The sequence below is a fragment of the Lepidochelys kempii genome, chromosome 5 (genome assembly GCF_965140285.1).
Source record: "Lepidochelys kempii isolate rLepKem1 chromosome 5, rLepKem1.hap1, whole genome shotgun sequence".
NCBI lineage: Eukaryota > Metazoa > Chordata > Testudines > Cheloniidae > Lepidochelys > Lepidochelys kempii.
Window position 1 is genome coordinate 1,426,193 of NC_136384.1, and position 27,796 is coordinate 1,453,988.

Here is a 27,796-nt window from a genome sequence, read left to right on the forward strand (position 1 = left end):
GGTCGCCTGCCATATTTACTATTCTTTCTGCGCATCGGGATGGTTTGTCCCTGTAACCTCAATAAGGCTTCTTTAAAATATAGCCAGCTCTCCTGGACTCCTTCCCCCTCATGTTATTCTCCCAGGGGATCCTGCCCATCAGTTCCCTGAGGGAGTCAAAGTCTGCTTTTCTGAAGTCCAGGGTCCGCATTCTGCTGCTCTCCTTTCTTCCTTGTGTCAGGATCCTGAACTCGACCATCTCATGGTCACTGCTGCCTATGTTGCACTTCTACTTCTACTTCCCCTACTAAGTCTTCTACCAGGAGGAAAAAGAAAAGGAGGACTTGTGGCACCTTAGAGACTAACCAATTTATTAGAGCATAAGCTTTTCGTGCTCACGAAAGATTATGCTCTAATAAATTGGTTAGTCTCTAAGGTGCCACAAGTCCTCCTTTTCTTTTTGCGAATACAGACTAACACGGCTGTTACTGTGATACCAGGAGGAAGTTTGCTGAGCATCTGGTTTTGGGTCTCCTTTCTTCCTTGCATCAGGATCCTGAACTCGACCATCTCATGGTCACTGCTGCCTACGTTGCACTTCTACTTCTACTTCCCCTACTAAGTCTTCTACCAGGAGGAAGTTTGTTGAGCATCTGGTTTTGGGTCTGGGCAAAAACTGATGAGGCCCATCGGAGCTGTCGGTGTCCAGAACCTCCAAGTCTTCTGAAGAACCATCGCTCAGCTGCTGAAAAATGTACTGTAAGAAATACAAAAAGAAAAGGAGTACTTGTGTCACCTTAGAGACTAACCAATTTATTTGAGCATGAGCTTTCGTGAGCTACAGCTCACTTCATCAGATGCATGCCGTGGAAACTGCAGCAGACTTTATATATACACAGAGAATATGAAAAAATACCTCCTCCCACCCCATTGTCCAGCTGGTAATAGCTTATCTAAAGTGATCATCAGGTGGGCCATTTCCAGCACAGATCCAGGTTTTCTCACCCTCCACCCCCCCACACAAATTCACTCTCCTGCTGGTGATAGCCCATCCAAAGTGACAACTCTTTACACAATGTGCATGATAATCAAGTTGGGCTATTTCCTACACAAATCCAGGTTCTCTCACCCCCTCACCCCCCTCCCAAAAACCACACACACAAACTCACTATCCTGCTGGTAATAGCTCATCCAAAGTGAGCATTCTCCCTACAATGTGCATAATTAAGGTGGGCCATTTCCAGCACAAATCCAGGTTTTCTCACATCCCCCCCACCCCCATACACACACAAACTCACTCTCCTGCTGGATAAGAAATACGTATAAGGCATCTTTGTACTTTTTCATAACATGATTTTAAAACCTTTTACACCGTGTGTCAAGAGACCCCCTTCGTGTGCAGCGCAAAGGGGTTAGTGCCGGGGGCTGGCTGCGCTCACGTCCCCTTACTGCCTCCCCTCCCCCAGGCCCCGCAAGCTGGGCATGGGCCAAAGGGACCTAGGAGTCCTGGCCCAGTGATGAGGGGAAGCAACAGATTGTGTGTTCCCCTGACAGCTCACAGAGCAGCGAGGTTACAGAACAGGCCTGAAGCCACATGGTGCCCCAGCAGACCCGGAGAGAAACAAGAGCAGCTCTGACAGGAGTTTCCATCTCCAAGGAGGAAGCTCTTGCACCACATGCAATCTCTGTGTGTCTGGCTGTTTCCTTTCTTCGCTGGTCTCTGCCACGCTGAGCTCACACGGGAGCTGAGCAGAGAGGCAGAGCGCCTGGGGCTGAGTTCTGCCCTGGGGCTGTCTTGGAACATGGCCCTGCAGGTGTCGGCTCTGGCCCTTCTCCTGGCCCTTCCCCCACTGCTGTCTGCCCAGGGAGCAGGACTGCCCAGTTCCAGCCGCCCCAAGACTCCAGGTAGGACCCGACTCAGGCTTTGCTGCTCCCCTGGCTGCAAGTGGCTGCTGGGCTTTGCCTGTCAGTCTTGCTGCAGTTGTCCCGGGAGGGGGCTGCCCTCTGCGTCCATGCCAGAGCCTGAGGGGCTCAGCGCCAAGCACCGCTCAGAGAGCTGGGGTGAAAGGCAGCTGAGGGTGATGCTGGGGCAGGAAACCATGTTCCCCTGGGGGGGCCCAAGTGAGAGCTGCAGCTGTGCGCCCCTCGGGGAAGCAGGTCCCCCCCTGGGAGCAGCAGACAGGTCAGCGTCTGTCTCTGGACTGGGGATAAGAAGCCCGGGGAAGTGGCCTTCACGCTACCCTACAAATAGTATCACCAGTTCCCTGCGGGGCAGGTGTGAGTCCCATGCGTGGGTGGGGGAGAACCTGTGGGGCTCTGTTTCTTTTCTGGGAACAACTCTGGTACCAGGAGCAGGAGTCCAGCCAGCCACCCTGAGCTCCCTGCTCCCTCTGAGCCATGCAGACCCTCCTGGAGCCCCCAGCACAGTGGGCTCATTCCTGTAACGAGTTCATTGCATTCTCAGTGCCCACTGGAGAGGGGGGGTGTACCTGGTATGAGTGATGGGACCATGCAGCAGGGATTCGTTTCCATAGCAGATGCACGTTGACACCGGCGCTGTACTGTGGGGCTGGCAGCTTTCTGTACGGAGCGCCTGGGAGTGCCCCAGTAAGCACCCCTCTCTGCCGGGGGAGCCTGAACTATGAGTAGCCTCAGCGGAACTTGTATTTTTGTATAATTTCCACGGATAACAGCAATGCTAATTTCTAAGCATTTTTTCAAATTGATTTAAATTTTCACAGTTTTGGGAAGGGACGGAGGGAGGGTTGGACAATAATTATTTCATGGCAGTAGATGTTGCGATTCACAATGTTAAAGCTCTATAACCATTAAAAACAAACTGTCGACATACAGACTAAATATCCCTCAATCAACCTTTAGTGAGTTCTCCAGCCGCGTTTTACTTCCTTTGCCTAGCTGCACATTTCTATCGTGGCTGGGAATAGCTCTTCCGCCGGTGCGAGTGCGGCGAAATCCACATCTACGGACACGTACCTATTAAAAACCGCATCCTTCCAAGCCTAGCTACGAGTCGGTGTCCTGCTGGTAAATGGCCGGCTGCGATACCCTGTGGGCACGGTGGGGACCCTCCGCTCAGCAGGGCAGAGTGACTGCGGGCATGAACCCGGGCGAGGAACGTGTGCAGGGGGCGTGGCTCACACCAGCCTGTGCAGGCCCAAGCAGAGGTGGCCGGCAGGAGCAAGAAAAACCCCAAGGTCACTGCCCCCTGCCCTTGTCTAACAGTTGATGGCTCCAACCTCCCCACAGTGCACAGCGCCCCCTGCTGACAGCACCAGCCTGCAGTTCGCAGAACCTGCATCACAGCAATAGGTGCAAAGGGCGGTAACGCCCTACTCAGCCCCACAATCTTGGGAAGAGCCAGCCATCCCCAGGAACGCAGAGTTAAGGTTTCTGGGAGTCCCCGGGTGACTGCGGCTGAGAACTTGGTTTGCCTGGGATGGGGTGTAGGTAAGAGACGGGGGGCCTGTGTGAGTGACAAGGAGACGGATAGAGCTGTCTGACATCTCTCTGTGTAGCCCAGGGGTTGTGGTTGTGAGCTGGTGCGATTCCTGTTGTGCGTTTGATGAGTTACTTGCTTGTCCTGCCCAGCGCTGATTTGCACCTTGGTTTGGATCACGGGCCTGTAAGCTCTCGCCTCTCCCCTCTGGGGCAGTTGCAATTCTCTGTGTTTTGAGCCCTGAGTTGGGCAGCAGCTACGAAGGCAGTCTGAGAAGCTGCAAAACCCCCAACCCCCACACCTGGGTGATACCGGCAGTGGGATGGGTCTGGGGAAAGTGACCAGCTCCTGGCACCCTGTGGGTTTGCAGGGAGGGAAGTGAAGCCAATTAGCAGAAGCGAGGAAGGCATGGAAACAGACAGCTGCCCTGAGAATGCTGATGAGGATGGATTAGTGAAGGCTGGTTGGAGACGCCAGCAGGGGAGAGCGCCAGCTGGACGGGTGCTGCCAGGGACTGGCTTGGCCAGTGGGTCAGGGGCCACAGGGTGTGGTCAAGTCTCCTGTTATCCTTCTGGGGAAGGACAGAAGAGATGTAACAAATCCTGCTGCTCGCATCCTGTGATCCCTGTCAGGGTGACTTGTGCCCTCAATCCCAGCCCAGGTCACCCTGGGAGGGCCCACAGCCATGCACAGGCAAGGACGGAGAGATTGGGATGCTGTGGGGTGGCTTGAGAAACCAAAACGTGGGACCTGCCCTGGGAAATGCCAAATGTGATTCCTGGCATAATAGAGAGCACCCTTTGAGGGGTCTGGTGCTGCTGATACCCTAGGCACAGTGACTGCAACAGCCAACAGCTACAACAAAGATCAGCCCAACACCCCTGTGACGAGTTACCCCCCTCCCCAGGGTGCCACCTGATGTCCTGGGGTACCACTGGGCCCTCCTGTTCCACCAGCCTGGGCTCCCGTACACTGTCCTGCTGAGCCAGGCCCTCAAGCCTCCTCCACACACACACAGGTAGGGACACATGCAGCGGCAGAAAGACACAGACACCGAAATCAGCTCTGCATGGGAACACTTCAGCTAAGAAATTGCCCAGCACTCAAGTGCTCACCCCCTCTGGAAAGTAAACCCAAAATTGTATCGTCTTGCGCTGCACAGAGAACTGTACAGCGTAAGCTCATTAAATTCACCCCTCCCTCAATGTGGAGAGAGATATGCACAGCTTTTTGCCCCACCCCCAGTTATGAATTCCACAAACTGGGGGGGTTAAAGAGAAAACAAAAACACGTTTATTGGTTACACAAGACAGATTAAGTGATTATAAGAGATAGCAAACAGATCAAAACGTATTACCCAGCAAATAAAACAAAAACGCCATATAAGCTTAGATACTAAAGAAACTGGTTACAAGCCGTAATTTCTCACCCTCACTGTTGTTTTAGACAGTCTGCCGAGGTTCTTTAAGGCAAGCTGCTCTTGCTTGCAGCTCAAAACTCCAGGTATTTCTTTCACAGGCCAGACGCCTTCCCAGCCTGGGCTCAGTCCTCCCCACCTTCATCTTTGTTTCTTAGATGATCACCACAGTCATCCTGGGCGGGGATTCAGTGAAGAATGAACCCTGATTAACTCACTTCCCTGCCTTAAATGGGTTTCACATGTGGTGGGAACCCTTTGTCTTTCAGAGTGATTCCCACCTCCCCAGTGGAAAAATACTGGTGTTCTGTCATGGAGTCCAGTAGCAGGTGACTTGATCACATGACCCTGCAGTGTCTAAGCAGCCATGAGCCAGAGGCTGTTTGTAGCATCCCAGGAAAGCTTCTCAGGAAAGTGACTTGTCCCTAGCTAGACTGATTGCTGTCACAGAACGTGGGGGAGTCAGGGCCCTGCACCCCCATCTTCCTGCGATTTATCATGACTTTCAGCCAGGCAGTAAAATGGAAGGTTTATTGGACGACAGGAACCCAGGCCCAAACAGAGCTTGTTGGTACAACCAGGACCCCTCAGTCAAGTCCTTCTGGGGGCCAGGGAGCTTAGACCCCAGTCTTGGGGTTCCCTACATTTCCCCAGTCAGCTCCCAACTCAAAACCCCCTCCAGCTGACTCACCCAGCCTCCTCCCAACTCCTCCTCTAGCCTTTGTCCAGCTTTCCGGGTGAAAGGTGTCAGCTCACCCCAAACCCCCTCCTGGCTCAGGTTACAGGCTCAGGTATCGCCCCTCCAGTGAAGCCAGCCCCTGCTATCCCATCCCGCATGGAGACAGTCCCAGTAAAACTCCCCTGCGGCATTCCCAGGTCAATCCACCCCACTCGCTGCTCCGACACATCTCTCGCCGCTTTGAGACTGAACTGAGCGGGGTCACTCTGACCAGTGACCTGGGGAAGTTCAGGGCACTTCCCTTCACGTGGACCACGTCCATGTCGTAATCCTGCAGGAGCAGGGTCCATCTCAGGAGTTTGGCGTTGGCTCCTTTCATCTGGTGCAGCCAGGTCAGGGGAGAGTGGTCGGTGTAGACGGCGAAGTGTCGCCCGAAGAGATAGGGCTCTAGTTGCATCCGAGAGTGCTGAAGGAATTGGCGGCTGTGATTGCAGAGCCATTGGCCATTATCTTTGAAAACTCGTGGCGAACCGGGGAAGTCCCGGATGACTGGAAAAAGGCTAATGTAGTGCCAATCTTTAAAAAAGGGAAGAAGGAGGATCCTGGGAACTACAGGCCAGTCAGCCTCACTTCAGTCCCTGGAAAAATCATGGAGCAGGTCCTCAAAGAATCAATCCTGAAGCACTTCTATGAGAGGAAAGTGATCAGGAACAGCCAGCATGGATTCACCAAGGGAAGGTCATGCCTGACTAATCTAATTGCCTTTTATGATGAGATTACTGGTTCTGTGGATGAAGGGAAAGCAGTGGATGTATTGTTTCTTGACTTTAGCAAAGCTTTTGACACGGTCTCCCATAGTATTCTTGTCAGCAAGTTAAGGAAGTATGGGCTGGATGAATGCACTACAAGGTGGGTAGAAAGCTGGCTAGATTGTCGGGCTCAACGGGTAGTGATCAATGGCTCCATATCTAGTTGGCAGCCGGTGTCCAGTGGAGTACCCCAAGGGTCAGTCCTGGGGCCAGTTTTGTTCAATATCTTCATAAATGATCTGGAGGATGGTGTGGATTGCACTCTCAGCAAATTTGCGGAAGATACTAAACTGGGAGGAGTGGTAGATACGCTGGAGGGGAGGGATAGGATACAGAAAGACCTAGACAAATTGGAGGATTGGGCCAAAAGAAATCTGATGAGGTTCAATAAGGATAAGTGCAGGGTCCTGCACTTAGGACGGAAGAACCCAATGCACAGCTACAGACTAGGGACCGAATGGCTAGGCAGCAGTTCTGCGGAAAAGGACCTAGGGGTGACAGTGGATGAGAAGCTGGATATGAGTCAGCAGTGTGCCCTTGTTGCCAAGAAGGCCAATGGCATTTTGGGATGTATAAGTAGGGGCATAGCGAGCAGATCGAGGGACGTGATCGTTCCCCTCTATTCGACATTGGTGAGGCCTCATCTGGAGTACTGTGTCCAGTTTTGGGCCCCACACTTCAAGAAGGATGTGGATAAATTGGAGAGAGTCCAGCGAAGGGCAACAAAAATGATTAGGGGACTGGAACACATGAGTTATGAGGAGAGGCTGAGGGAGCTGGGATTGTTTAGTCTGCGGAAGAGAAGAGTGAAGGGGGATTTGATAGCTGCTTTCAACTACCTGAAAGGGGGTTCCAAAGAGGATGGCTCTAGACTGTTCTCAATGGTAGCAGATGACAGAACGAGGAGTAATGGTCTCAAGTTGCAGTGGGGGAGGTTTAGGTTGGATATTAGGAAAAACTTTTTCACTAAGAGGGTGGTGAAACACTGGAATGCGTTACCTAGGGAGGTGGTAGAATCTCCTTCCTTAGAGGTTTTTAAGGTCAGGCTTGACAAAGCCCTGGCTGGGATGATTTAACTGGGAATTGGTCCTGCTTTGAGCAGAGGGTTGGACTAGATGACCTTCTGGGGTCCCTTCCAACCCTGATATTCTATGATTCTATGATTCTTGAGGGCCCACACCATGGCCAGGCACTCCTTCTCGATGGCCGCGTAGTGTTGCTCCCGGGGTAGCAACTTCTTGCTCAGGTACACGATGGGGTGTCTCTCCCCCTTTTCATCCTCCTGCATTAACACTGACCCCAGTCCCGTGTCGGAGGCGTCGGTGAACACCATAAAGGGCTTGTCAAAGTCTGGGTTTGCCAGAACTGGGCCACTGACCAGAGCCTCCTTCAGCACCCAGAAAGCCTCCTGGCACCGCTCAGTCTGGACCACCTTGTCTGGCTTCCCCTTCTTGCATAGCTCGGTGATGGGGGTGGCTATGATGCTAAAGTGGGGCACAAATCTTTGGTAGTATCCTGCCAACCCAATAAAGGCTTGGACCTGCTTTTTGGTGTGGGGAGCGGGTCAGTCTCTGATCACCTCCACCTTAGCTGGTTCTGGCTGTAGGCAGCCACTCCCCACCCGATGGCCCAGGTAAGATACTTCCGCCATCCCCACCTTGCACTTCTCCGCTTTTACAGTCAGCCCGCCCCCCTGGAGTCGGTCCAGCACTTGTCTAACCTGGGTCACCCACATGGTCCACCCAGGTCTGGCTAAAGACACAGATGTCATCAGTATACGCCACGGCAAAACTCTCCATCCGCCTCAGGAGCTGGTCCACCAGGCGCTGGAAGGTGGCCGGTGCTCCCTTGAGGCCGAAAGGCAGGGTCAGGAACTCATAGAGCCCCAGAGGGGTGATAAAGGCCGATTTCAGCAGGGCATCTGCATCCAGCGGCACTTGCCAGTAGCCCTTTGTAAGGTCCATGGTAGTAAGGTGTGATGAAGCGGAACTGTTCTTAATGTTTCTTCTGAATAGTGTGGGGGTGCCTCAGTTTCCCCTACGCAGTTCTTAAGTATCTAGGTGGTGGGGTAAGGGTGTATGATCGTTGCAGAGCCCTAGAGGGCAGGTGTGTGCAGGGGTCTGGACACAGAGAATGGCCGACACCCTGTTTCCTGGCCACTGATGGCCTGGCCCTTCCCCCCTGCAAGGTGAGAGCTAAAGGGTTGGAGAACAAAGGAATCAGGTGGCCTCCTGGCCCGGGAAAGGGACAAAGCCCAGAGGAGGAGGGGCTGGAGAGAGTTTCAGTTTGGGGCTGGCTGGGGACATGGAGTGAAGTGCAGATGGGGTTGTCTGGCTCACTGCCCCCCAAAATGGACCCAACTGAGGGGTCCTGTTCTCTGCACCTACAAGCTCTGTTTTAGACCATGTTCCTGTCGTCTAATAAACCTTCTGTTTTACCGGCTGGCTGAGAGTCACGTCTGACTGCGGAGTTGTGGGGCAGGACCCTCTGGCTTCCCCAGGACCCCTCTTGGGCGGATTTGCTGTGGGAAGCGCACGGAGGGGCAGAGGATGCTGAATGCTCCAAGGTCAGACCCAGGAAGGTGGAAGCTGTGTGAGCTGTGTGTCCTACAGACAGGCTGCTCCCAGAGAGGAGGCTCCTGCAGAGTCCTGACTGGCTTTGAAGGGAGCAGTTCCAGAGCATCGCCCAGGGACTCCGGGACAACTGGTGGTAGCGGTGGGATGTACTGCACCCCGCGGATGGTGCTTCCTGCAGTAAGTGACTGGGGAGCAGTAAAACGAAGGGGGATTGATGAGGACCAGGCGTGCTGAAGGCTCAGAGAGGAGCGGTTTCGGGGGGCGGTTAACCCCTGGGAGTGTGTGACCAGCGAGAAGGACTGTGCAGTAATGGGGTCCCCCTGGGGACTGCAGTGAGCAGTCTCAGGGGAGGAGGAGCCTGCAGCTTGGCCCTGGGAGAGAGAAGGACTTTTGCAATAACAGGGTCCCCCCTGGGGGATTGCAGTGAGCAGTCCCAGGGGCGGAGGAGTCTGCAGCTCGACCCTGGCAAAGAGAAGGTGACCTCGAGAAGGGCTGGCACACTAGGGGTTCTCCCTGGAAACCGTGGGGAGCTGAGAGCACACAGGCCTGTGAGTCCACAGCAACTTGGGAACAGCGGAGTGACGGCCTCTCACCGTCTCCTTAAGAAGGACATTGTAACCCTGTGCAGAAAGAGAGGGTTGAGTGTTGGAAAGTTCACCAAAGCACAGTTCATCGTGCAGCTGGAGGAGGATGACCGCTCTAAGGAACAGATTCCTGACCCCAAATGGGGCTATAGCAGGATCTGGGAGCAGCGGGAGTGGCAGCAAGGCATCGCCAAGACTCCTGTCCCCGACCAGACGGGGGTCTTCACGATCGGGTTCCCGATCTGGGGATCGAGCCGGACGGGATTGGAGCTGAGTCCGAGAGAGCAAGAGGACTGTGGGAGACAGCGAGAGCCCGAGAAAGAGCTGCAGAAGCAGCAGCAGCATGAACTGGCGGTGGGGGAGCGGAGAGGTCTCGGGGACCTCCCCGGGGTGAGTGGGGATAGACCCCGGGGGGCCAGTTCCGCAGGGAACCTCGAGACTAAATTGCTGCCCCTGGTTAAGGAGGGGGGGATGTGGATGCCACCTCACTGCCTTTGAGCAGGATGGTGATTTGAACCAGGGGGACCCTGCGGAAAAGCCCCGGTGTCTAGCTCCCTTGCTGGGTCCCAAGGCCACAGACTCCGTCAGCCAGATGGTTGGGGATGTGGACAGGCTCCCACTCCTGACCCCAACCTATGTGTCTGTGTGGAGTTTCCTGGGGCCAGGCCCCTCGGACCCCCAGTGGGAGCGGAAGGGGATGGTCAATGGGGAGACGTTCCTGGGGTGGCGAGATCCTGGGACAGAGAGAACTGGTGTCAGGCCCTGGGTGGTGCAGCCTCAGAGGCTGAGGGCCTGTGTGAGCTGGGTGAGGGTCCCAGGGACGAAGCCCCTCGCCCTGCCTATGGCCCAGATCCCTGTGCAGACCCAGGAGGGGTGGGGCTGGCTGGTCGTTGGGGTTCTCCAGGACACCGGCTGCGAGACCCTGTTATGGGGTGACTGTGTCTCTTTGGGACAGGATACAGGCCCTGCTCCTGTAACTGCCAAGGGTTTGAATTTGAATCCAGGGAACCAATCGGCGGAGAGGGAAATGGTCAGTGAAAATGCAGATGACCTGGCTGGCATGGGGGAGGAGCGGCTAGGCTCAGGATACCTGCCTGCCTGTAACCAGACCCCTGGGGCTGGGTGGGACAGAGAGATGCTCCCCGCCCCCTTGCACACTGGAGAAGGGGCTCAGGCTGGCTCTGATGCAGTGAGGAAAGCAGAGAGCTCCCTGCCTACCCCACTGGGACAGCAAGGGCAGCGCTGAGCACAATGGGAGCTGAGACCCCAGCTGAGTGGGGGGAGACACAGGCAGGGCAGGGGATCTGTTGGGAGTGGCAAGGTGCTTAGTAAGGAAAGTTTGGATGAGCCTAGGCAGTCTTGTGAGCTGATGGCTGTGTCTAGTCAGCAGGGTGGGAAGGCGAGGAGAGTGGGAGATGAGTGTCCCTGGACCTTACCTGTTAGCTGGGTGGAGAATTGGGACAGTGAAGGAAACGTGCCTGTGTCTGTCAGGGGTATTGACTTGCCTATGGAGGGAGCTACCCCGATCTCCAAGCTGTTGTCTGTGACCAGCCTTGTGTGCTGGGACCAGGGGAATGAGATCCCAAGCTGTGTGTCTGGGAAAGGAGAAAGTGTGTCCGGCTCTTCTTTGTCTGTGGAGCAGACAGAAGGGGCCTTTCAGCCTGTGATGGTTGAGGGGAGTGCATGAGGTAGGCATCAGATACGGTGCTAGCATTGAGCTTCCGATAGTCCACACAGAACCGGACCAACCCGTCTTTTTTGGGGACCAGCACCACCGGCAAGGCCCAAGGGAGGGATAGCTGCGGGGAAGGGATAGCTCAGTGGTTTGAGGATTGGCCTGCTAAACCCAGGGTTGTGAGTTCAATCCTTGAGGAGGCCATTTAGGGATCTGGGGAAAAAATTGGGGATAGGTCCTGCTTTGAGCAGGGGGTTGGACTAGATGACCTTCTGGGGTCCCTTCCAACCCTGATATTCTCTGATTCTATGGCTAGATCACCCCCAAAGCCAGCATGTCACAGACCTCTCTTTCCAGGTCCTGAGCAGTTTTCCCTGTGACTCGGAAGGGGGAGCATCTTATCGGCGGGTGCGACCCTGTCTGCACCCAGTGGACAGTCAGATTAGTGCGTCCAGGCTGGTTGGAAAACAGCTGTCCGTACGGATGCAGCACCCCCCTGACCTCAGTTTGCTGGGCAGGGGTTAGCTGATCCGAGAGGGGAATTGTTTGCAGGGGGGAACCAGCTCTGGTCCCAGGGAATAGATCTACTAAAGGGTCATCTCCCTGCTCCTCCCACTGTCCGCACACGGCCAACACCACATTCCCCCTGGCATAATATGGCTTCATCATATTCACATGGTACACCCGGCGGTGGTGCGCCCGGTTCGACAGCTCCACCACAGAGTTTACCTCATTGAGCTGCTTGACGACCTTGAAAGGGCCCTCCCAGGCGGCCTGTAGTTTGTTCTTTCTCACGGGGATGAGAACCATCACCGGATCCCCGGTGGCGTAGGCACGGGCCTGTGCCGTGCGGTCATACCAGACCTTCTGCTTCCTCTGGGCTCTGGCCAGATTCTCCCTGGCCAGGCCCATGAGTTCAGCCAGTCTCTCTCGGAAGATCAGGACATACTCCACCACTGACTCTCCATCGGGAGTGGCCTTCCCCTCCCACTCGTCTCTCATCAGGTCCAGGGGGCCCCTCACCCTCCTTCCATATAACAGTTCGAAAGGCGAAAATCCGGTAGACTCCTAGGGCACCTCCCTGTACGCGAACAGCAGGTGAGGTAAGTACTTGTCCCAATCCTGCGGGTGCTGGTTCATAAAGGTTTTCAGCATCATCTTTAGCATCCTATTGAACCTCCCCACCAGCCCATTGGACTGGGAGTGGTATGCAGAGACCCAGCTGTGCTGGACCCCACATTTCTCCCACAAGCACCAGAGCAGGGCCGACATGAAGTTGGACCCTTGGTCTGTCAAGACTTCCTTGGGGAACCCCACTTGGCTGAAAATGGTCAGGAGCGCATCGGCCACGGTGTCTGCTTCAATGGAAGCTAAGGGCACTGCCTCGGGGTAGCGGGTGGCAAAATCTACCACCACCAGAATGTATTTCTTCCCCGACCAGGTCGTCTTGCTGAGAGGTCCCACGATGTCCATGGCCACCTTCTGGAAAGGCTCCTCTATGATGGGCAAAGGTCTCAAAGCCGCTTTCCCCTTGTCCCGGGCCTTCTCCACCCTCTGACAGGGGTCACAGGATCGGCAATACTGCCGGATTAAAGACCCCGGGCCAGTAAAAGTTCTGTCGCAACCTCTGCCGGGTGCGCCGGATTCCCTGGTGCCCTGCGAAGGGGATGTCATGGGCCAGGTACAGTAGTTTGCGGCGATACTTCTGGGGGACCCCCAGCTGCCTCCTGATCCCACAGGACTCCACTTCCCCTGGGGGAGCCCATTCTCGGTACAGGAACCCCTTCTCCCACAGGAACCTCTCCTGGCAGCCTCTCCTCATGGTCCGTACCACACTGAGGTCGGCCAGGTCCCTGAGCTTCCGCAAGGAGGGATCTTTCCTCAACTCGGCCTGGAACTCAGCGGCTGGGGAAGGGATGGGGACCGGCTCCCTCTCACCGGCCGGGTCTGAGTCCACAGCCTCTCCGAGCCGTGCCCCTCGGTGCTCCCTCCCCACCAGGGTAGGGTCCTCCGCCTCTGGTGTGGTACCCTCCCCAACATCAGGGTGCAGTGCCCCTCGCCGGCTCTGGCTACGGGTCACAACCAGGGCGGTCTGGGGCATGCTTGGCCAGTCCTCTAGGTTCCTCCCCATCAAAACCTCAGTGGGCAAATGGTGGTGCACCCCCATGTCCTTGGGGCCCTCCTTGGCCCCCCATTTCAGGTGTACCCTTGCCACGGGCACCTTAAATGGGGTCCCGCCCACCCCCGTCAGGGTCAGGTAGGTGTTGGGCACCACCCGATCTGGGGCCACCACCTCGGGCTGGGCCAGCGTCACCTCCACGCCCATATCCCAGTATCCATTGACCTTCCTCCCATCCACCTCCAGGGGAACAAGGCACTCTCTCCGGAGGGACAGCCCCACATCCACCGTGTAAACCGAGCACCCTGAGTCCAGAGCCTCCAGCCCTCTGGCGGAGCTGGCCTGGGGTACTCTTCCCTCCTGCTCAGCTGGTAAGCTGCCAGTCCCCCTTGTCTGGGCCGTCTGCCCCTCGTCCAGCTGGGTCCCTACCCAGTTAACCCTGTGCAGCTTCGGTCTGCTCAGTCTGTCCTTGAACCTGGGGCACTGGGTCCGTATGTGGCCTCTCTGGCCGCAGTAAAAGCAGCTAATGTCCCTTTGGTCCCCTTGAGCTGGTCGGTTGGTCCTGACACCTGATGTTCCCCTTGGGAGGGGCTTTTCCATGTTCCCCCTTTGGGAGGTCCCAGGGTGACTCTCTCTCTGCATCATGGCGGACCTGTTCTTTTGGGACTCCTCCCTCCTACCCTCTGTTCACAAACTCGTCGGCCAGCTGCCCTGAACATCGCGGGTCCTCTGGCTTTTTGTCCACCAACCACAGCCTCAGGTCGGAAGGGCACTGTTCATACAGTTGCTCCAGTACCATTAGGTTAAGCAGGTCCTCTTTAGCTTGCGCCCCAGCTGTCCACTTGTGGGCATACCCCTGCATCCGGAGGGCCAGTTCTAGATATGTGACCTCAGGGGTTTTACGCTGACTCCGAAACCTTTTCCGGTACATCTCGGGGGTGTCACGGAGTGTGGGGGAGTCCAGGGCCTGCACCCCTCTTCCTGGGATTCACTGAGACTCTCAGCCAGCCAGTAAAATGGAAGGTTTATTGGACAACAGGAACACAGTCCAAAACAGAGCTTGTGGGTACAACCAGGACCCCTCAGTCAAGTCCTTCTGGGGGAGCAGGGAGCTTAGACCCCAGCCCTGGGGTTCCCTGCGTTCCACCACCCAGCCCCAAACTGAAACTAAACCCCCCCAGCAGGCCCCCTCCTGCAGCCTCTGTTCACATTCCTGGGCAGAGGTGTTACCTCCCCCTCCCCCTCCCGGCTCAGGTGACAGGCTCTCAGGTCTCCCATCCCCAGGGCACATTCCCAGGTCAACACTCCCCCCTCCCTGCTGTGTCACATTGTCACATCTCTCCCCCCTTCAAGACTGAACTGAGCGGGGTCACTCTGACCAGTGACCTGGGGAAGTTTGGGGCCCCCTCTCCGGGACAGCGCGTCCGCTATCATGTTGGCACTTCCCTTCACGTGGACCACGTCCATGTCGTAATCCTGCAGGAGCAGGCTCCATCTCAGGAGCTTGGCGTTGGCTCCTTTCATCGGATGCAGCCAGGTCAGGGGAGAGTGGTCGGTGTACACGGTGAAGTGTCGCCCGAACAGATAGGGCTCTAGTTTCTTGCGGGCCCTCACCATGGCCAGGCACTCCTTCTCGATGGCCGCGTAGTGTTGCTCCCGGGGTAGCAACTTCTTGCTCAGGTACACGATGGGGTGTCTCTCCCCCTTTTCATCCTCCTGCATTAACACCGACCCCAGTCCCGTGTCGGAGGCGTCGGTGAACACCATAAAGGGCTTGTCAAAGTCTGGGTTTGCCAGAACTGGGCCACTGACCAGAGCCTCCTTCAGCACCCAGAAAGCCTCCTGGCACCGCTCAGTCTGGACCACCTTGTCTGGCTTCCCCTTCTTGCATAGCTCGGTGATGGGGGTGGCTATGGCGCTAAAGTGGGGCACAAATCTTTGGTAGTATCCTGCCAACCCAATAAAGGCTTGGACCTGCTTTTAGGTGTGGGGAGCGGGTCAGTCTCTGATCACCTCCACCTTCGCTGGTTCTGGCTGTAGGCAGCCACTCCCCACCCGATGGCCCAGGTAAGATACTTCCGCCATCCCCACCTTGCACTTCTCCGCTTTTACAGTCAGCCCAGCCCCCTGGAGTCGGTCCAGCACTTGTCTAACCTGGGTCACCCACATGGTCCACCCAGGTCTGGCTAAAGACACAGATGTCATCAGTATACGCCACGGCAAAACTCTCCATCCCCCTCAGGAGCTGGTCCACCAGGCGCTGGAAGGTGGCCGGTGCTCCCTTGAGGCCGAAAGGCAGGGTCAGGAACTCATAGAGCCCCAGAGGGGTGATAAAGGCCGATTTCAGCAGGGCATCTGCATCCAGCGGCACTTGCCAGTAGCCCTTTGTAAGGTCCATGGTGGTAAGGTACCGAGCTCCTCCCAGCTTGTCTAGGAGCTCGTCCGGCCTGGGCATGGGGTAGGCATCAGATACAGTGATGGCATTGAGCTTCCGATAGTCCACAAAGAACCGGACTGACCCGTCCTTTTTGAGGACCAGAACCACCGGCGAGGCCCAAGGGCTGGCAGATGGCTGGATCACCCCCAAAGCCAGCATGTCACAGACCTCTCTTTCCAGGTCCTGAGCAGTTTTCCCTGTGACTCGGAAGGGGGAGCATCTTATCGGCGGGTGTGACCCTGTCTGCACCCGGTGGACAGTCAGATTAGTGCGTCCAGGCTGGTTGGAAAACAGCTGTCCGTACGGATGCAGCACCTCCCTGACCTCAGCTTGCTGGGCAGGGGTTAGCTGATCTGAGAGGGGAATTGTTTGCAGGGGGGAACCAGCTCTGGTCCCAGGGAATAGATCTACTAAAGGGTCGTCTCCCTGCTCCTCCCACTGTCCACACACGGCCAACACCACATTCCCCCTGGCATAATATGGCTTCATCATATTCACATGGTACACCCGGCGGTGGTGCGCCCGGTTCGACAGCTCCACCACATAGTTTACCTCATTGAGCTGCTTGACGACCTTGAAAGGGCCCTCCCAGGCGGCCTGTAGTTTGTTCTTTCTCACGGGGATGAGAACCATCACCGGATCCCCGGTGGCGTAGGCACGGGCCCGCGCCGTGCGGTCATACCAGACCTTCTGCTTCCTCTGGGCTCTGGCCAGATTCTCCCTGGCCAGGCCCATGAGTTCAGCCAGTCTCTCTCGGAAGATCAGGACATACTCCACCACTGTCTCTCCATCGGGAGTGGCCTTCCCCTCCCACTCGTCTCTCATCAGGTCCAGGGGGCCCCTCACCCTCCTGCCATATAACAGTTCGAAAGGCGAAAATCCGGTAGACTCCTGGGGCACCTCCCTGTACGCGAAGAGCAGGTGAGGTAAGTACTTGTCCCAATCCTGCGGGTGCTGGTGCATAAAGGTTCTCAGCATCATCTTTAGCATCCTATTGAACCTCCCCACCAGCCCATTGGACTGGGGGTGATAAGCTGAGGCCCAGTTGTGCCGGACCCCACATTTCTCCCACAAGCACCAGAGCAGGGCCGATATGAAGTTGGACCCTTGGTCTGTCAAGACTTCCTTGGGGAACCCCACTCGGCTGAAAATGGTCAGGAGCGCATCCGCCACGGTGTCGGCTTCAATGGAAGCTAAGGGCACTGCCTCGGGGTAGCGGGTGGCAAAATCTACCACCACCAGAATGTATTTCTTCCCCGACCGGGTCGTCTTGCTGAGAGGCCCCACGATGTCCATGGCCACCTTCTGGAAAGGCTCCTCTATGATGGGCAAAGGTCTCAAAGCCGCTTTCCCCTTGTCCCGGGCCTTCCCCACCCTCTGACAGGGGTCACAGGATCGGCAATACTGCCGGACCGTGGTAAAGACCCCGGGCCAGTAAAAGTTCTGTAGCAACCTCTGCCGGGTGCGCCGGATTCCCTGGTGCCCTGAGAGGGGGATGTCATGGGCCAGGTACAGGAGCTTGCGGCGATACTTCTGGGGGACCACCAGCTGCCTCCTGATCCCACAGGACTCCACTTCCCCTGGGGGAGCCCATTCTCGGTACAGGAACCCCTTCTCCCACAGGAACCTCTCCTGGCAGCCTCTCCTCATGGTCCGTACCACACCAAGGTCGGCCAGGTCCCTGAGCTTCCGCAAGGAGGGATCTTTCCTCAACTCGGCCTGGAACTCAGCGGCTGGGGAAGGGATGGGGACCGGCTCCCTCTCACCGGCCGGGTCTGAGTCCACAGCCTCTCCGAGCCGTGCCCCTCGGCACTCCCTCCCCAACAGGGTAGGGTTCTGCGCCTCCGATGTGGTACCCTCCCCAAAGTAGGGACGCAGTGCCCCTCGCCGGCTCTGGCTACGGGTCACAACCAGGGTGGTCTGGGGATTGCTTGGCCAGTCCTCTAGGTTCGCCCCCATCAAAACCTCAGTGGGCAAATGGTGGTGCACCCCCATGTCCTTGGGGCCCTCCTTGGCCCCCCATTTCAGGTGTACCCTTGCCACGGGCACCTTAAATGGCCCACCCCCGTCAGGGTCAGGTAGGTGTTGGGCACCACCCGATCTGGGGCCACCACCTCAGGCCGGGCCAGCGTCACCTCCGCGCCCGTATCCCAGTATCCATTGACCTTCCTCCCATCCACCTCCAGGGGAACAAGGCACTCTCTCCGGAGGGACAGCCCCGCGCCCACCCTGTAAACCGAGCACCCTGAGTCCAGAGCCTCCAGCCCTCTGGCAGAGTTGGCCTGGGGTACTCTTCTCTCCTGAGCAGGTGGTAAACTGGCAGCCCCCCTTTTCTGGGTCGTCTGCCCCTCGTCCAGCTGAGTCCCTACCCAGTTAACCCTGGGTAGGTTGGGTCTGCTCAGTCTGTCCCTGAGCCCGGGGCACTGGGACCGTACGTGGTCTCTCTGGCCACAGTGATAGCAGCTCAGGTCACGTTGGTCCCCTCGAGCGGGTCGGAGGGGCCCGACGCCAGGCGTTCCCCTTGGGAGGGGGTTCTCCCTATTTCCCCGCTGGGAGGCCCCCTGGTGACTCTCTCTCTGCATCGGGGGGGGCCTGTTCTTTTGGGACTCCTCCCGGCTACCCCCTGACCGACTGTTCACAAACTCGTCGGCCAGCTGCCCTGCGTGCTGGGGGTTCTCGAGCTTTTTGTCCACCAGCCACAGCCTCAGGTCGGAAGGGCACTGTTCATACAGTTGCTCCAGTACGATTAGGTCCAGCAGGTCCTCTTTAGCTCGGGCCCCAGCTGTCCACTTGCGGGCATACCCCTGCATCCGGTTGACCAGTTGTAGGTAGGTGACCTCAGGCGTTTTACGCTGACTCCGGAACCTTCTCCGGTACATCTCGGGGGTCAGCCCAAACTCACGGAGCAGGGCCTGCTTGAACAGTTCATAGTCCCCTGCCTCCGGCCCTGTCATCCGGCTGTACAGCTCCACGGCTTTGGGGTCCAGTAAGGGGGTGAGAAACTGGAGCCTGTTCGCAGGGTCAACCCTGTGCAGCTCACAGGCATTCTCAAAGACCGTCAGGAAGCTATCTATGTCCTCCCCCTCCTGAACATGGTCACCCGCCCATAGAGGGCGTCTATGGGGTTGTGTATAGGGTGTCGGGGGGGTGTTCTTGTGTGTATAGGGGTTTGAGGACGTATCACAGGGGTCGGCAACCTTTCAGAGGTGGTGTGCCGTGCCTTCATGTATTCACTCTAATTTAAGGTTTCACGTGCCAGTCAGACATGTTAACATTTTTAGGGAATGACCCTCACTGTTAAAAGGTTGCACCAGAAATGGCCCCACCCCATCGTGTCCGAGGGACTGGCACAGTGACAGAGGCTGCAGCTCCGGCTCCTGGGGGCAGCTCTAGGAGTCTCAGTAGAACAGACTCCCCTGCCCCCTGAGCTCTGTCTATCTGCCTCGGGCCCTGTACGGCACATCCCCGAATGCCTGAGCTGGACCATTGCTCTGATCTGGGACGGCAATTCCTTCCTCCCTACAGTATCGAAGGGTCACGGAGCATCCGGCACCAGTCCAGGCCCTTGGAATCACGGTGACCCACGTAGGGGGCCCACACTTACCCAGGCAGGCAGCAATCTCATTCCAGATGCTCCGGTTCCCCTGTCCGGTACATGTGATCACGGGATGCAAGGGCTCGAACCCCTCAGGGCAGCTCAGGGTCACTGGGTGATTATCCCCCAGCGTCAGACATCTCCCAGCCAGGCTGCCCCAGCCCTCACTAACACCACACCCCTTTCCTCTGGCAGAGAAATGCCCCAGGCCCCAGTGGGACCCCAGACTCCGGTTTGTGCCAGACCGGCCGTTTTATGGCCAGAATGAACAGACGACACTGAGCTGCCCTGGGGGGTCCCAGCCTTCGCCCTCTGTGATCAGATGTGTGAGACAGGGTCAGACCTGGAGTGACTGGGCTAGGTGGGACCGGGGCACATTGCGCCCTACCACAGGGAATGTTACCTGTCCAGGTAAGTGAGGACACAGCGGCTCTCGGCCCTGGCCAGCTCCCTGCTCGCGCGGCTGGAAACCCAGCTGGGGCATGGGGTAACTGAGAACCGTCTGGGCGCACACAGAGCAGGGGAGCGGGGAAGGCCTGAGGTCAGGGGTCAGTGCCTGTGAGAGGAGGCCACGAGGCCAAGGCACATTGGGGGGGATGGCGGGGGGGGGGCTTTAAGGGTATTTTTTAAAGACTTGTAGCACTTGAAGCCAGCAAAGCCCCCTTGGGCCCAGCCAGCCCATCCCCAGGCCAGGGCAGGATTGTTCCCAACAGGGAGTTCCCCAGCGTTCTGAGCGGCCCAGTGTTAACTGCTCCCTCCACACCCCCAGAGAGGATGCCACTCCTGGGGGGCGAGGGTGTCCCTGTCAGGACGTCTGTCACAGAAACAGGCGACGCCAGGCTGGACCGGAGCTGTGCTCCATCGAGCCCCGGATCCTGGGTCCAAACTAGCAGCTTCAGACAGAGACGTAGGAACCCCCCAGGAGGGAGCGATGGGGTCACCTGCCCCAGGGAGAGTCCCCACCCCCCAGTCAGAGGTTGGCTCATGCCCTGGAGTAGGAGGGGCAGGTCTGCTCCCAAACATTTCTCCTGCTGTTCAGTCTAAGCTCTCCTCGTTCCACCCGGTGCGCCCAGCTACAGTCCCCCCAGATCAAGGCTGTCTGCAGACTCAGGCAGACATCACCGCATCACTCACACTCAGGGCACTTTTCAAGTTCTTCTTTGCAGCCCACCGAGCTTGAAGCAGTGTTTTAATGAGCGTTGGGATTGTCGTTATCCGTGACAGGGCCTTAGGCACGCGCCTGCAGTGCCTGGGCCATAAACCAGCCCTGCCCGGGGCATGTCCGGCCCCTCTGACAGGGAGCCGCGCCCTGGGAGCCCAGCAGCACCTCCTGTTTTCAACAGCCCCTCAAGCCACTGTGACTGGCCTCTCGGGTAATATTTAAAAACCACACACTCCAGCAGGAATGCTGGAACCACCCCCGCTCTGCCCCTTCCCCCCAAGACCCAGCCCCGTTCGCTCGCTGCTATTCCCCTGTCTCCCCTGCCCGGGTGGGGAGAGACTCGCCTGCGGAGCCACCGCTGGGAGCTGCAGCGCCCGACACAGGTAGGAGGCAGCCCCGGCTGAGGAGGGGCTGGCGCGGGTGGTGACTCAGCACCTCCCTGCCGCCCCCACCCGCAGTAACTGGACTTTGCGTGTCCGGTCAGCAGGTCTGGCAATCCCAGCATGCACTCTGCTGCCGCTCGGGACCGCATGGCGCAAGGCCTGTAGTCTCCATGGGCTGCGTCCCTGTCCCACTGCAGCCTGCATGTGCCCTGGGGCAGGGAGCTCCAGCTTGCAGCTCCCTCAAAGGGCTGTGTCCTGCTTGGCTGCCGAGCGACGGAGGTACGGACGGGAGCACCGGGGGTGTTTGCAAAGGGGGTGAGGTTTCCTGGAAGAAAAGGAAATCAGGCTTGGATCAGAACCCCCTCCGGGGCTCAGTTAGGCAATACTGATGGTAATCCTGTGTCCTCTGTGGTGCCTTCCACCCGAGGAGCTGAGATGTTGGTGGGTTTGGCCTCTCACCCCGCTGTGGGTGGGGAGCAGGGGCTATTTGACTGGAATGCCTTTGCAGAGCTCTGTGCATGCGGAAGGGGCAGGAAAGTAACCCTCATGCTGGTGCTTATTCTCTAGTGACCCCCCGGATCATCCCAGGGGCCCTGGAGATTTCACCCGCCACCATCAAACTGCACTGGACTTGTGAACCCCCCGAATCCTGCCACGGCAGCTGGAAGATACGGGCCCAATGCTGGCTGGTTGGACCCCTGTCAGGCCCCTGCCAGAGACCACAGCACACCACCAGCGAGCAGCCATTACAGGGACTGGAAGGAACAGTAACGTGCAGCTCCCTGCACCCCTTCACCTCCTACAGAGTCACCATCTCTGGGGGCTACCCAGCGACCGTCCTTTATAGCCAGCAGGTCCACACGAGTGAAACAGGTAGGGGAGGTGGGGAAGTCACCCCGTGGCTGTGAATCCTGGGCTCGCTGCTGAGCATGGGGGCAGACGGGCCTCAGTCGCTCTGCAACTCAACCCCCCTGTCCGACGAACTGAGCAGGCTTAGCTGGTGATCGGGGCCCTGCCTGGAGGTTGGAGGGGGGGCTCAGGAGAAAGGGGTGTGGGGCTCATTACAGTAAACAGAGTCCCCCAACCGCATCTCCCTCCCCATCTCCCCAGAACAGCCCTGTGGGGTGAGCCTGGAACCTGAGGCTCGGTGTGGGGGGATCCCACGGTGTGTTCGGGGCTCTGAAGGCCCAGGCGTGGGACGGTTGGGAGAAGAGCCACTAGCTGCCCTAGCCCAGCTGGTCGGCTGCCCACCTTCCCAGCAGTCCGTCCATCCAGTCCAGTCCCGGTACCACGCCCCTCACTGTGGTGTCTGAGCCCCTCGTGCAGCCAGGGCAGGGGCAGGAGCTCTGTGTCTCTGCTGCCAGGGGCTGTCAGGGAGGAGCTGTAGGACGCTGCCAGCTCCTCATGCCCAGCCAGCCAGCATTGCCCAGGAGAGGTGGCAGGGCCTGGCCCTCGCCCTCCTGCAGCAGGGACCACCCAGAATGGTGATCCCTGTGCCGGGAGCCCCCGATCCCACAGTGCTCTGCACAGGGTGCCTCATCCTTGGGCCCGGTCAGTGACCTGGGATTCCTTCGCTTTCAGCTCCAGACCAACCCAAGATTGAGCCGCTGGATCCCAGCACCAAAACCTTCAGGTGGAAACAGCTGCCGCCCTGCAAAGGGGCGATCGTCGGGTACCAGGTACCGGGGCAAGCGACTCGCTGGGATGCCTCTGGAGGGTGTCTCAGCCCGGGGCACGGTCTGAGTGGGCAGGGACAGCGAGAGAGGGAGGGAGATTCAGGGGGCATCGTCCAGGTGTCATTATCCATTTCTGCTGCCCTTCCCGCAGCGCCGAGCCCTGCCCCAGAGTGAGGGGCATCTCGCCCCCACTCTCCAGCTGCTCCATGGCCCTCCCTAGGCTTTCCCCCTTTATGGCCAGTTGGGAGTTTAAAACTACCCAATCCCTCCTGTCTCCAGCATTGCATCCATCTTGCTGCGAGCCCCTGTACTGCGGGCTCTGACCCAGATCCTGCGAATGCAACATGCAGCTCCGTGCCCCTGTGCTGCGGGCTCTCGCCCGTCCCCTGCCTGGCACAGCATGCAGCTCCGTGCCCCAGCACTTCCCCGGGGGACACTGACAAATGGGGGACCCCTGTGAGGGGGAGCGGCCCTGGGCATTCCCCCTACCTGAGCAATGCCCCTCTTGCTGCCCAGGTGGCCATGCTGGCTGCCGCAGAGGAAGAAGAAACTCCCGGTGCTGCTGGGCAGCTCTGCCGTGCTGCAGGGGGAGGGAGAGAAGGAGGGTGAAGTCCCTGCTGGCACAGGTGAAGTCCCTGCTCAGACAATTCCCTGCAGCGTGGGGCTTGTGCCCATTGTCAGGTGGGGCTGGGGGTCAGAACCGCTCCTCTCCAGAGCCGCGTTCCTTTCTCTAGCTGAACATCACGGCCAGGAGAGAGTACAACAGCAGTTTCCTCGAGGTCGAGAAGGTGCGAGTGAATCAGTCGGTCACCAAGTACCTGCTGCACCCCTGGAGACACGGGACCAACTACACGGTGACAATCCAGGGCCTGACGGCTGCCGGCCTTGGGCAGGAGTCGCGCTGGGATTTTGAAACCAACATCTCTGGTAGGGGCCTCCCTGCTCTAGGATGAGTCTGAGGGGGCCGAGGACCAGGGCACGGACCAAAAGCAACTCCCTGAGCTCTCTGGCGTGGCTCCCGGCCCCTCTCCTTTGTTGTCATCCTGTGACAGGGCCTTCGGCACGCACCTGCAGTGCCTGGGCCATAAACCAGGCCTGCCCCAGGGCATGTCTGGCCCCTCTGACAGGGAGCCGCGCCCTGGGAGCCCAGCAGCACCCCCTGTTTTCAACAGCCCCTCAAGCCACTGTGAGTGGCCTCTCGGGTAATATTTAAAAACCACACACTCCAGCAGGAGTGCTGGAACCACCCCCGCTCTGCCCCTTCCCCCCAAGACCCAGCCCCCGTTTGCTCACTGCTATTCCCCTGTCTCCCCTGCCCGGGTGGGGAGGGACTCGCCTGCAGAGCCACTGCTGGGAGCTGCAGCTGCCCAACTGCTTTTGTAATGAGCCACCCACTCCCAGTCCGGCTTGGCCAATGTACATGGCAGAGGGGCATTGCTGGCACAGGATGGCATAGATCACATTGGTAGATGTGCAGGTGAACGAGCCCCTGATGGTGTGGCTAATGTGATTAGGTCCTATGATGGTGTCCCCTGAATAAATATGTGGACAGAGTTGGCATCGGGCTTTGTTGCAAGGATAGGTTTCTGGGTTAGTGTTTTTGTTGTGTGATGTGTGGTTGCTGGTGAGTGTTTGCTTCAGTTTGGGGGGCTGTCTGTAAGCGAGGACTGGCCTGTCTCCCAAGGTCTGGGAGAGTGAAGTATGGTTTTCCAGGATAGGTTGTAGATCGTTGATAAGGTGCTGGAGAGATTTTAGCTGGGGACTGTACATGATGGTCAGTGGCGTTCTGTTATTTTCTTTGTTGGGCCTGTCCTGAAGTAGGTGACTTCTGGGTACCCGTCTCGCTCTCTCAATCTGAGCAGTACAGTACAGTATAGCCGGGCCCATGAGACTGCAGACTCTGCAAACTAACGGTGTGAAACTTCTTGCTTAACAAACTGTTTGCTCAGATGTTATTGGTGATTGACAAGCTATGTGACACAAGCATAAAAAGGGGAAAAGTTCTGAGTTACGTGGACTCCTCATGGACACATCTCAAGATCCCCAGGAGCAGACAGAAGGCCGGCCACTGGAAATCAGTTGTTGACTCTGACGCAGTGGACTAGGGCCAGGGGCCATCTGCTGGGGGCCTTAGGGTCTTGCCACACCTCGTCCCAGAGAGGAGCAGAAGAGAAGTCCTCCAAGCAGCCTAGAGTTACTGCAGGGGAAGCAGCCAATCAGAGGGACTGCAGGAGTGACCAATCAGGGGCCAGGAGAGCCATATAAAAAGGAGCAGAAGAGACAGAGTCAGTCAGTTGCTGCCTGGAGCTGGAAGAGGGAAAACTGGGTTCCTGGCTGGCTGACTGGAAGAGCAGCAGGACTAGGGACAGCTCAGGGAAGGCTGCGCCCAGGGAAGGCTGCCAAAGACTGGGGTAGCGAAGAAGGAGCTCCTGGCTGACTGCAGGGAGTGAGCAAGGCTTGAGCCCAGAGCCTAGCCAGACCAATGAAGGGTACTGTGATGGTGCCGGTTGGCCTGGTTAGAGACTGAGCCCAGGGAGAGCTGCCGATAGGACTCACCAGTCCAGGGAACCACAATGGGCCCCGTTGGACTGTTCTAGAAGGCAGTGTCTCCTGGGAGGAAGCCTTGGTGGAGGGTAAAGACTGTATACCCCGGAACGGGTTTGTCTGTTCTGTTCCACCTACAGATAGTGTGTGCGACTGAGGGCTGAGTCACTGAAGACCTGTCGAAGAAACCATCAGCCGAGGGATGGGGGGTGCCCATGAGAGGTGGGTCCCACCCCATTCCAAGAACTAAGAAACTGTAGGTTGACACCAGACCAGAAGGGGGTGCTTGTGAAAGGTGGGTGCTGACCCTGTTACACTGACCCACTCGAAGATCCCTCCAGACCTTTGGGGTAACTGTTGGTTTGGGGGGCTCTAACTTGTTGCTTATGTGTGTATGTGCTTGAGACTAAATAAAGCAGAAGTTGTAAGTGAAAGCACTCTTTTGTTGTACTGCTTGTGCCAACCATCTCTCAGATGGTCTGCTGTGTCCCCATTGATTTATTTCTTGACACCACCTCGCAAAGAGTAAAGTTACCAAGCGCTTTGGGTTCAGAAAAATCCTGGGGAAGTGTCAGGAGTGAACTGAGAACAGAAACAGAAGGAAAACAACAACAAAAGTTGCAGAGAGAAGGAACAAAGCAACAAAGGTTGCAGGATCTCATCAACACACTATTCTTCAATGCCCCAGAAAACTTCAGCTTTGACAGATCTTCCCAGTGGACAGAGTGGATGCCATATTTTGCAAGATTTCAAATTGCAAACAAACTCCACAAAGACACCGGAGATATACAGGTATCAACTTTAATTTATGCTATGGGGAAGCAGGCAAGCATATCTTTAAATGCTTTGACTTTACTGAAGACATTCATAAAGATGACTATGAAAGGGTCCTGGCTATGTTGGATGCATACTTAATACTTCAGAGAGATGCGGTTGATGAAAGAGTGTGTTTTCATCAGAGAATCCAAGAACCAGGGGAAAATGTTAAATGTTAATAAGAGCTCTGCGTGCATTGGCTGAAAACTGTGATTTGGGGGAATGCAAAACATGAAAATAGCAGAGACAGGCTGGTAACTGGGTTAACTGATAATAATGTTTCACAGCAACTGCAATTAAACACAGACTTAACCCTACACCCAGCTGCACCGACAGCAAAGCAGTCTGAGCTGCTGAGACAGCAAAACCAAGCACAAATGACCAAACATGAAACACAAGAACCTAGCTTATAAGCGGTAAAGAGACTCAGCATGACTGTTAAAAGTAATGATCATAAAACCCCTGAGGAAAGGAGAGAGAACCCCCAGGCTAAGAGGGACAGATTCCTGTCTACATGCACAAGGTATGGAAAAAATCATATACCAAGAGATGATGCATGTCCAGCCAGAGGCACACGGTGTAATAAATGCATGAAATATGGACATTTTGCAGCTGTTTGCTGCACCAAAGCATTGAAGGAGTTGATTCGTGTCAAGGTTCCTCCCCCACTCTGAACTCTAGGGTACAGATGTGGGGACCTGCATGAAAAACCTCCTAAGCTTATCTTTACCAGCTTAGGTCAAAACTTCCCCAAGGTACAAAATATTCCACCCTTTGTCCTTGGACTGGCCGCTACCACCACCAAACTAATACTGGTTACTGGGGAAGAGCTGTTTGGACGCGTCCTTCCCTCCAAAATACTTCCCAAAACCTTGCACCCCACTTCCTGGACAAGGTTTGGTAAAAAGCCTCACCAATTTGCCTAGGTGACTACAGACCCAGACCCTTGGATCTTAAGAACAATGAACAATCCTCCCAACACTTGCACCCCCCCTTTCCTGGGAAATGTTGGATAAAAAGCCTCACCAATTTGCATAGGTGACCACAGACCCAAACCCTTGGATCTGAGAACAATGAAAAAGCATTCAGTGTTTTCCAAGAAGACTTTTAATAAAAAATAGAAGTAAATAGAAATAAAGAAATCCCCCCTGTAAAATCAGGATGGTATATATCTTACAGGGTAATTAGATTCAAAAACATAGAGAACCCCTCTAGGCAAAACCTTAAGTTACAAAAAAGATACACAGACAGAAATAGTTATTCTATTCAGCACAATTCTTTTCTCAGCCATTTAAAGAAATCATAATCTAACACATACCTAGCTAGATTACTTACTAAAAGTTCTAAGACTCCATTCCTGTTCTGCCCCTGGCCAGAGCAGCATACAGACAGACACAGACCCTTTGTTTCTCTCCCTCCTCCCAGCTTTTGAAAATATCTTGTCTCCTCATTGGTCATTTTGGTCAGGTGCCAGCGAGGTTACCTTTAGCTTCTTAACCCTTTACAGGTGAGAGGAGCTTTCCCCTGGCCAGGAGGGATTTCAAAGGGGTTTACCCTTCCCTTTATATTTATGACAACTCGTATTACAGACAATCAAGAGCCCTTGTTTCTGGGATCTAGCACTTGTGATGACACAGAGCCTGCCTGGAGAGTGAAACTGAATATTCAGGGCAAGACTATTAACTTTGAAATGGATTCAGGAACTGATGTCACAGTCATCTCAGAAGGGATTTACAATCACCTTCAACCTCTCCCAGAGCAGAAGTCACCTTATGCAGCTCTAACTAGCCGTGGAGGTATTCTGAACTGCACAGTCTACCACAGAAACAACATACAAAGACAAAATTCAGCGTGGTAGCCATGTTTGTCTGTATCAGCAAAAATAACA

General features: G+C 56.4%; 1 protein-coding gene across 1 annotated transcript; it reads left to right on the forward strand.

The window, feature by feature from the left end:
• Nucleotides 1–1,781: 1,781 nt before the first annotated feature.
• LOC140911760 (uncharacterized) lies at nt 1,782–25,249 on the forward strand. The gene is made up of 6 exons (XM_073345511.1): nt 1,782–1,884; nt 19,523–19,738; nt 21,440–21,745; nt 22,454–22,551; nt 23,283–23,475; nt 25,233–25,249. The coding sequence occupies exons 1-6, from the start codon at nt 1,782–1,784 to the stop codon at nt 25,247–25,249; spliced, it is 933 nt and encodes a 310-aa protein (XP_073201612.1).
• Nucleotides 25,250–27,796: the final 2,547 nt, after the last annotated feature.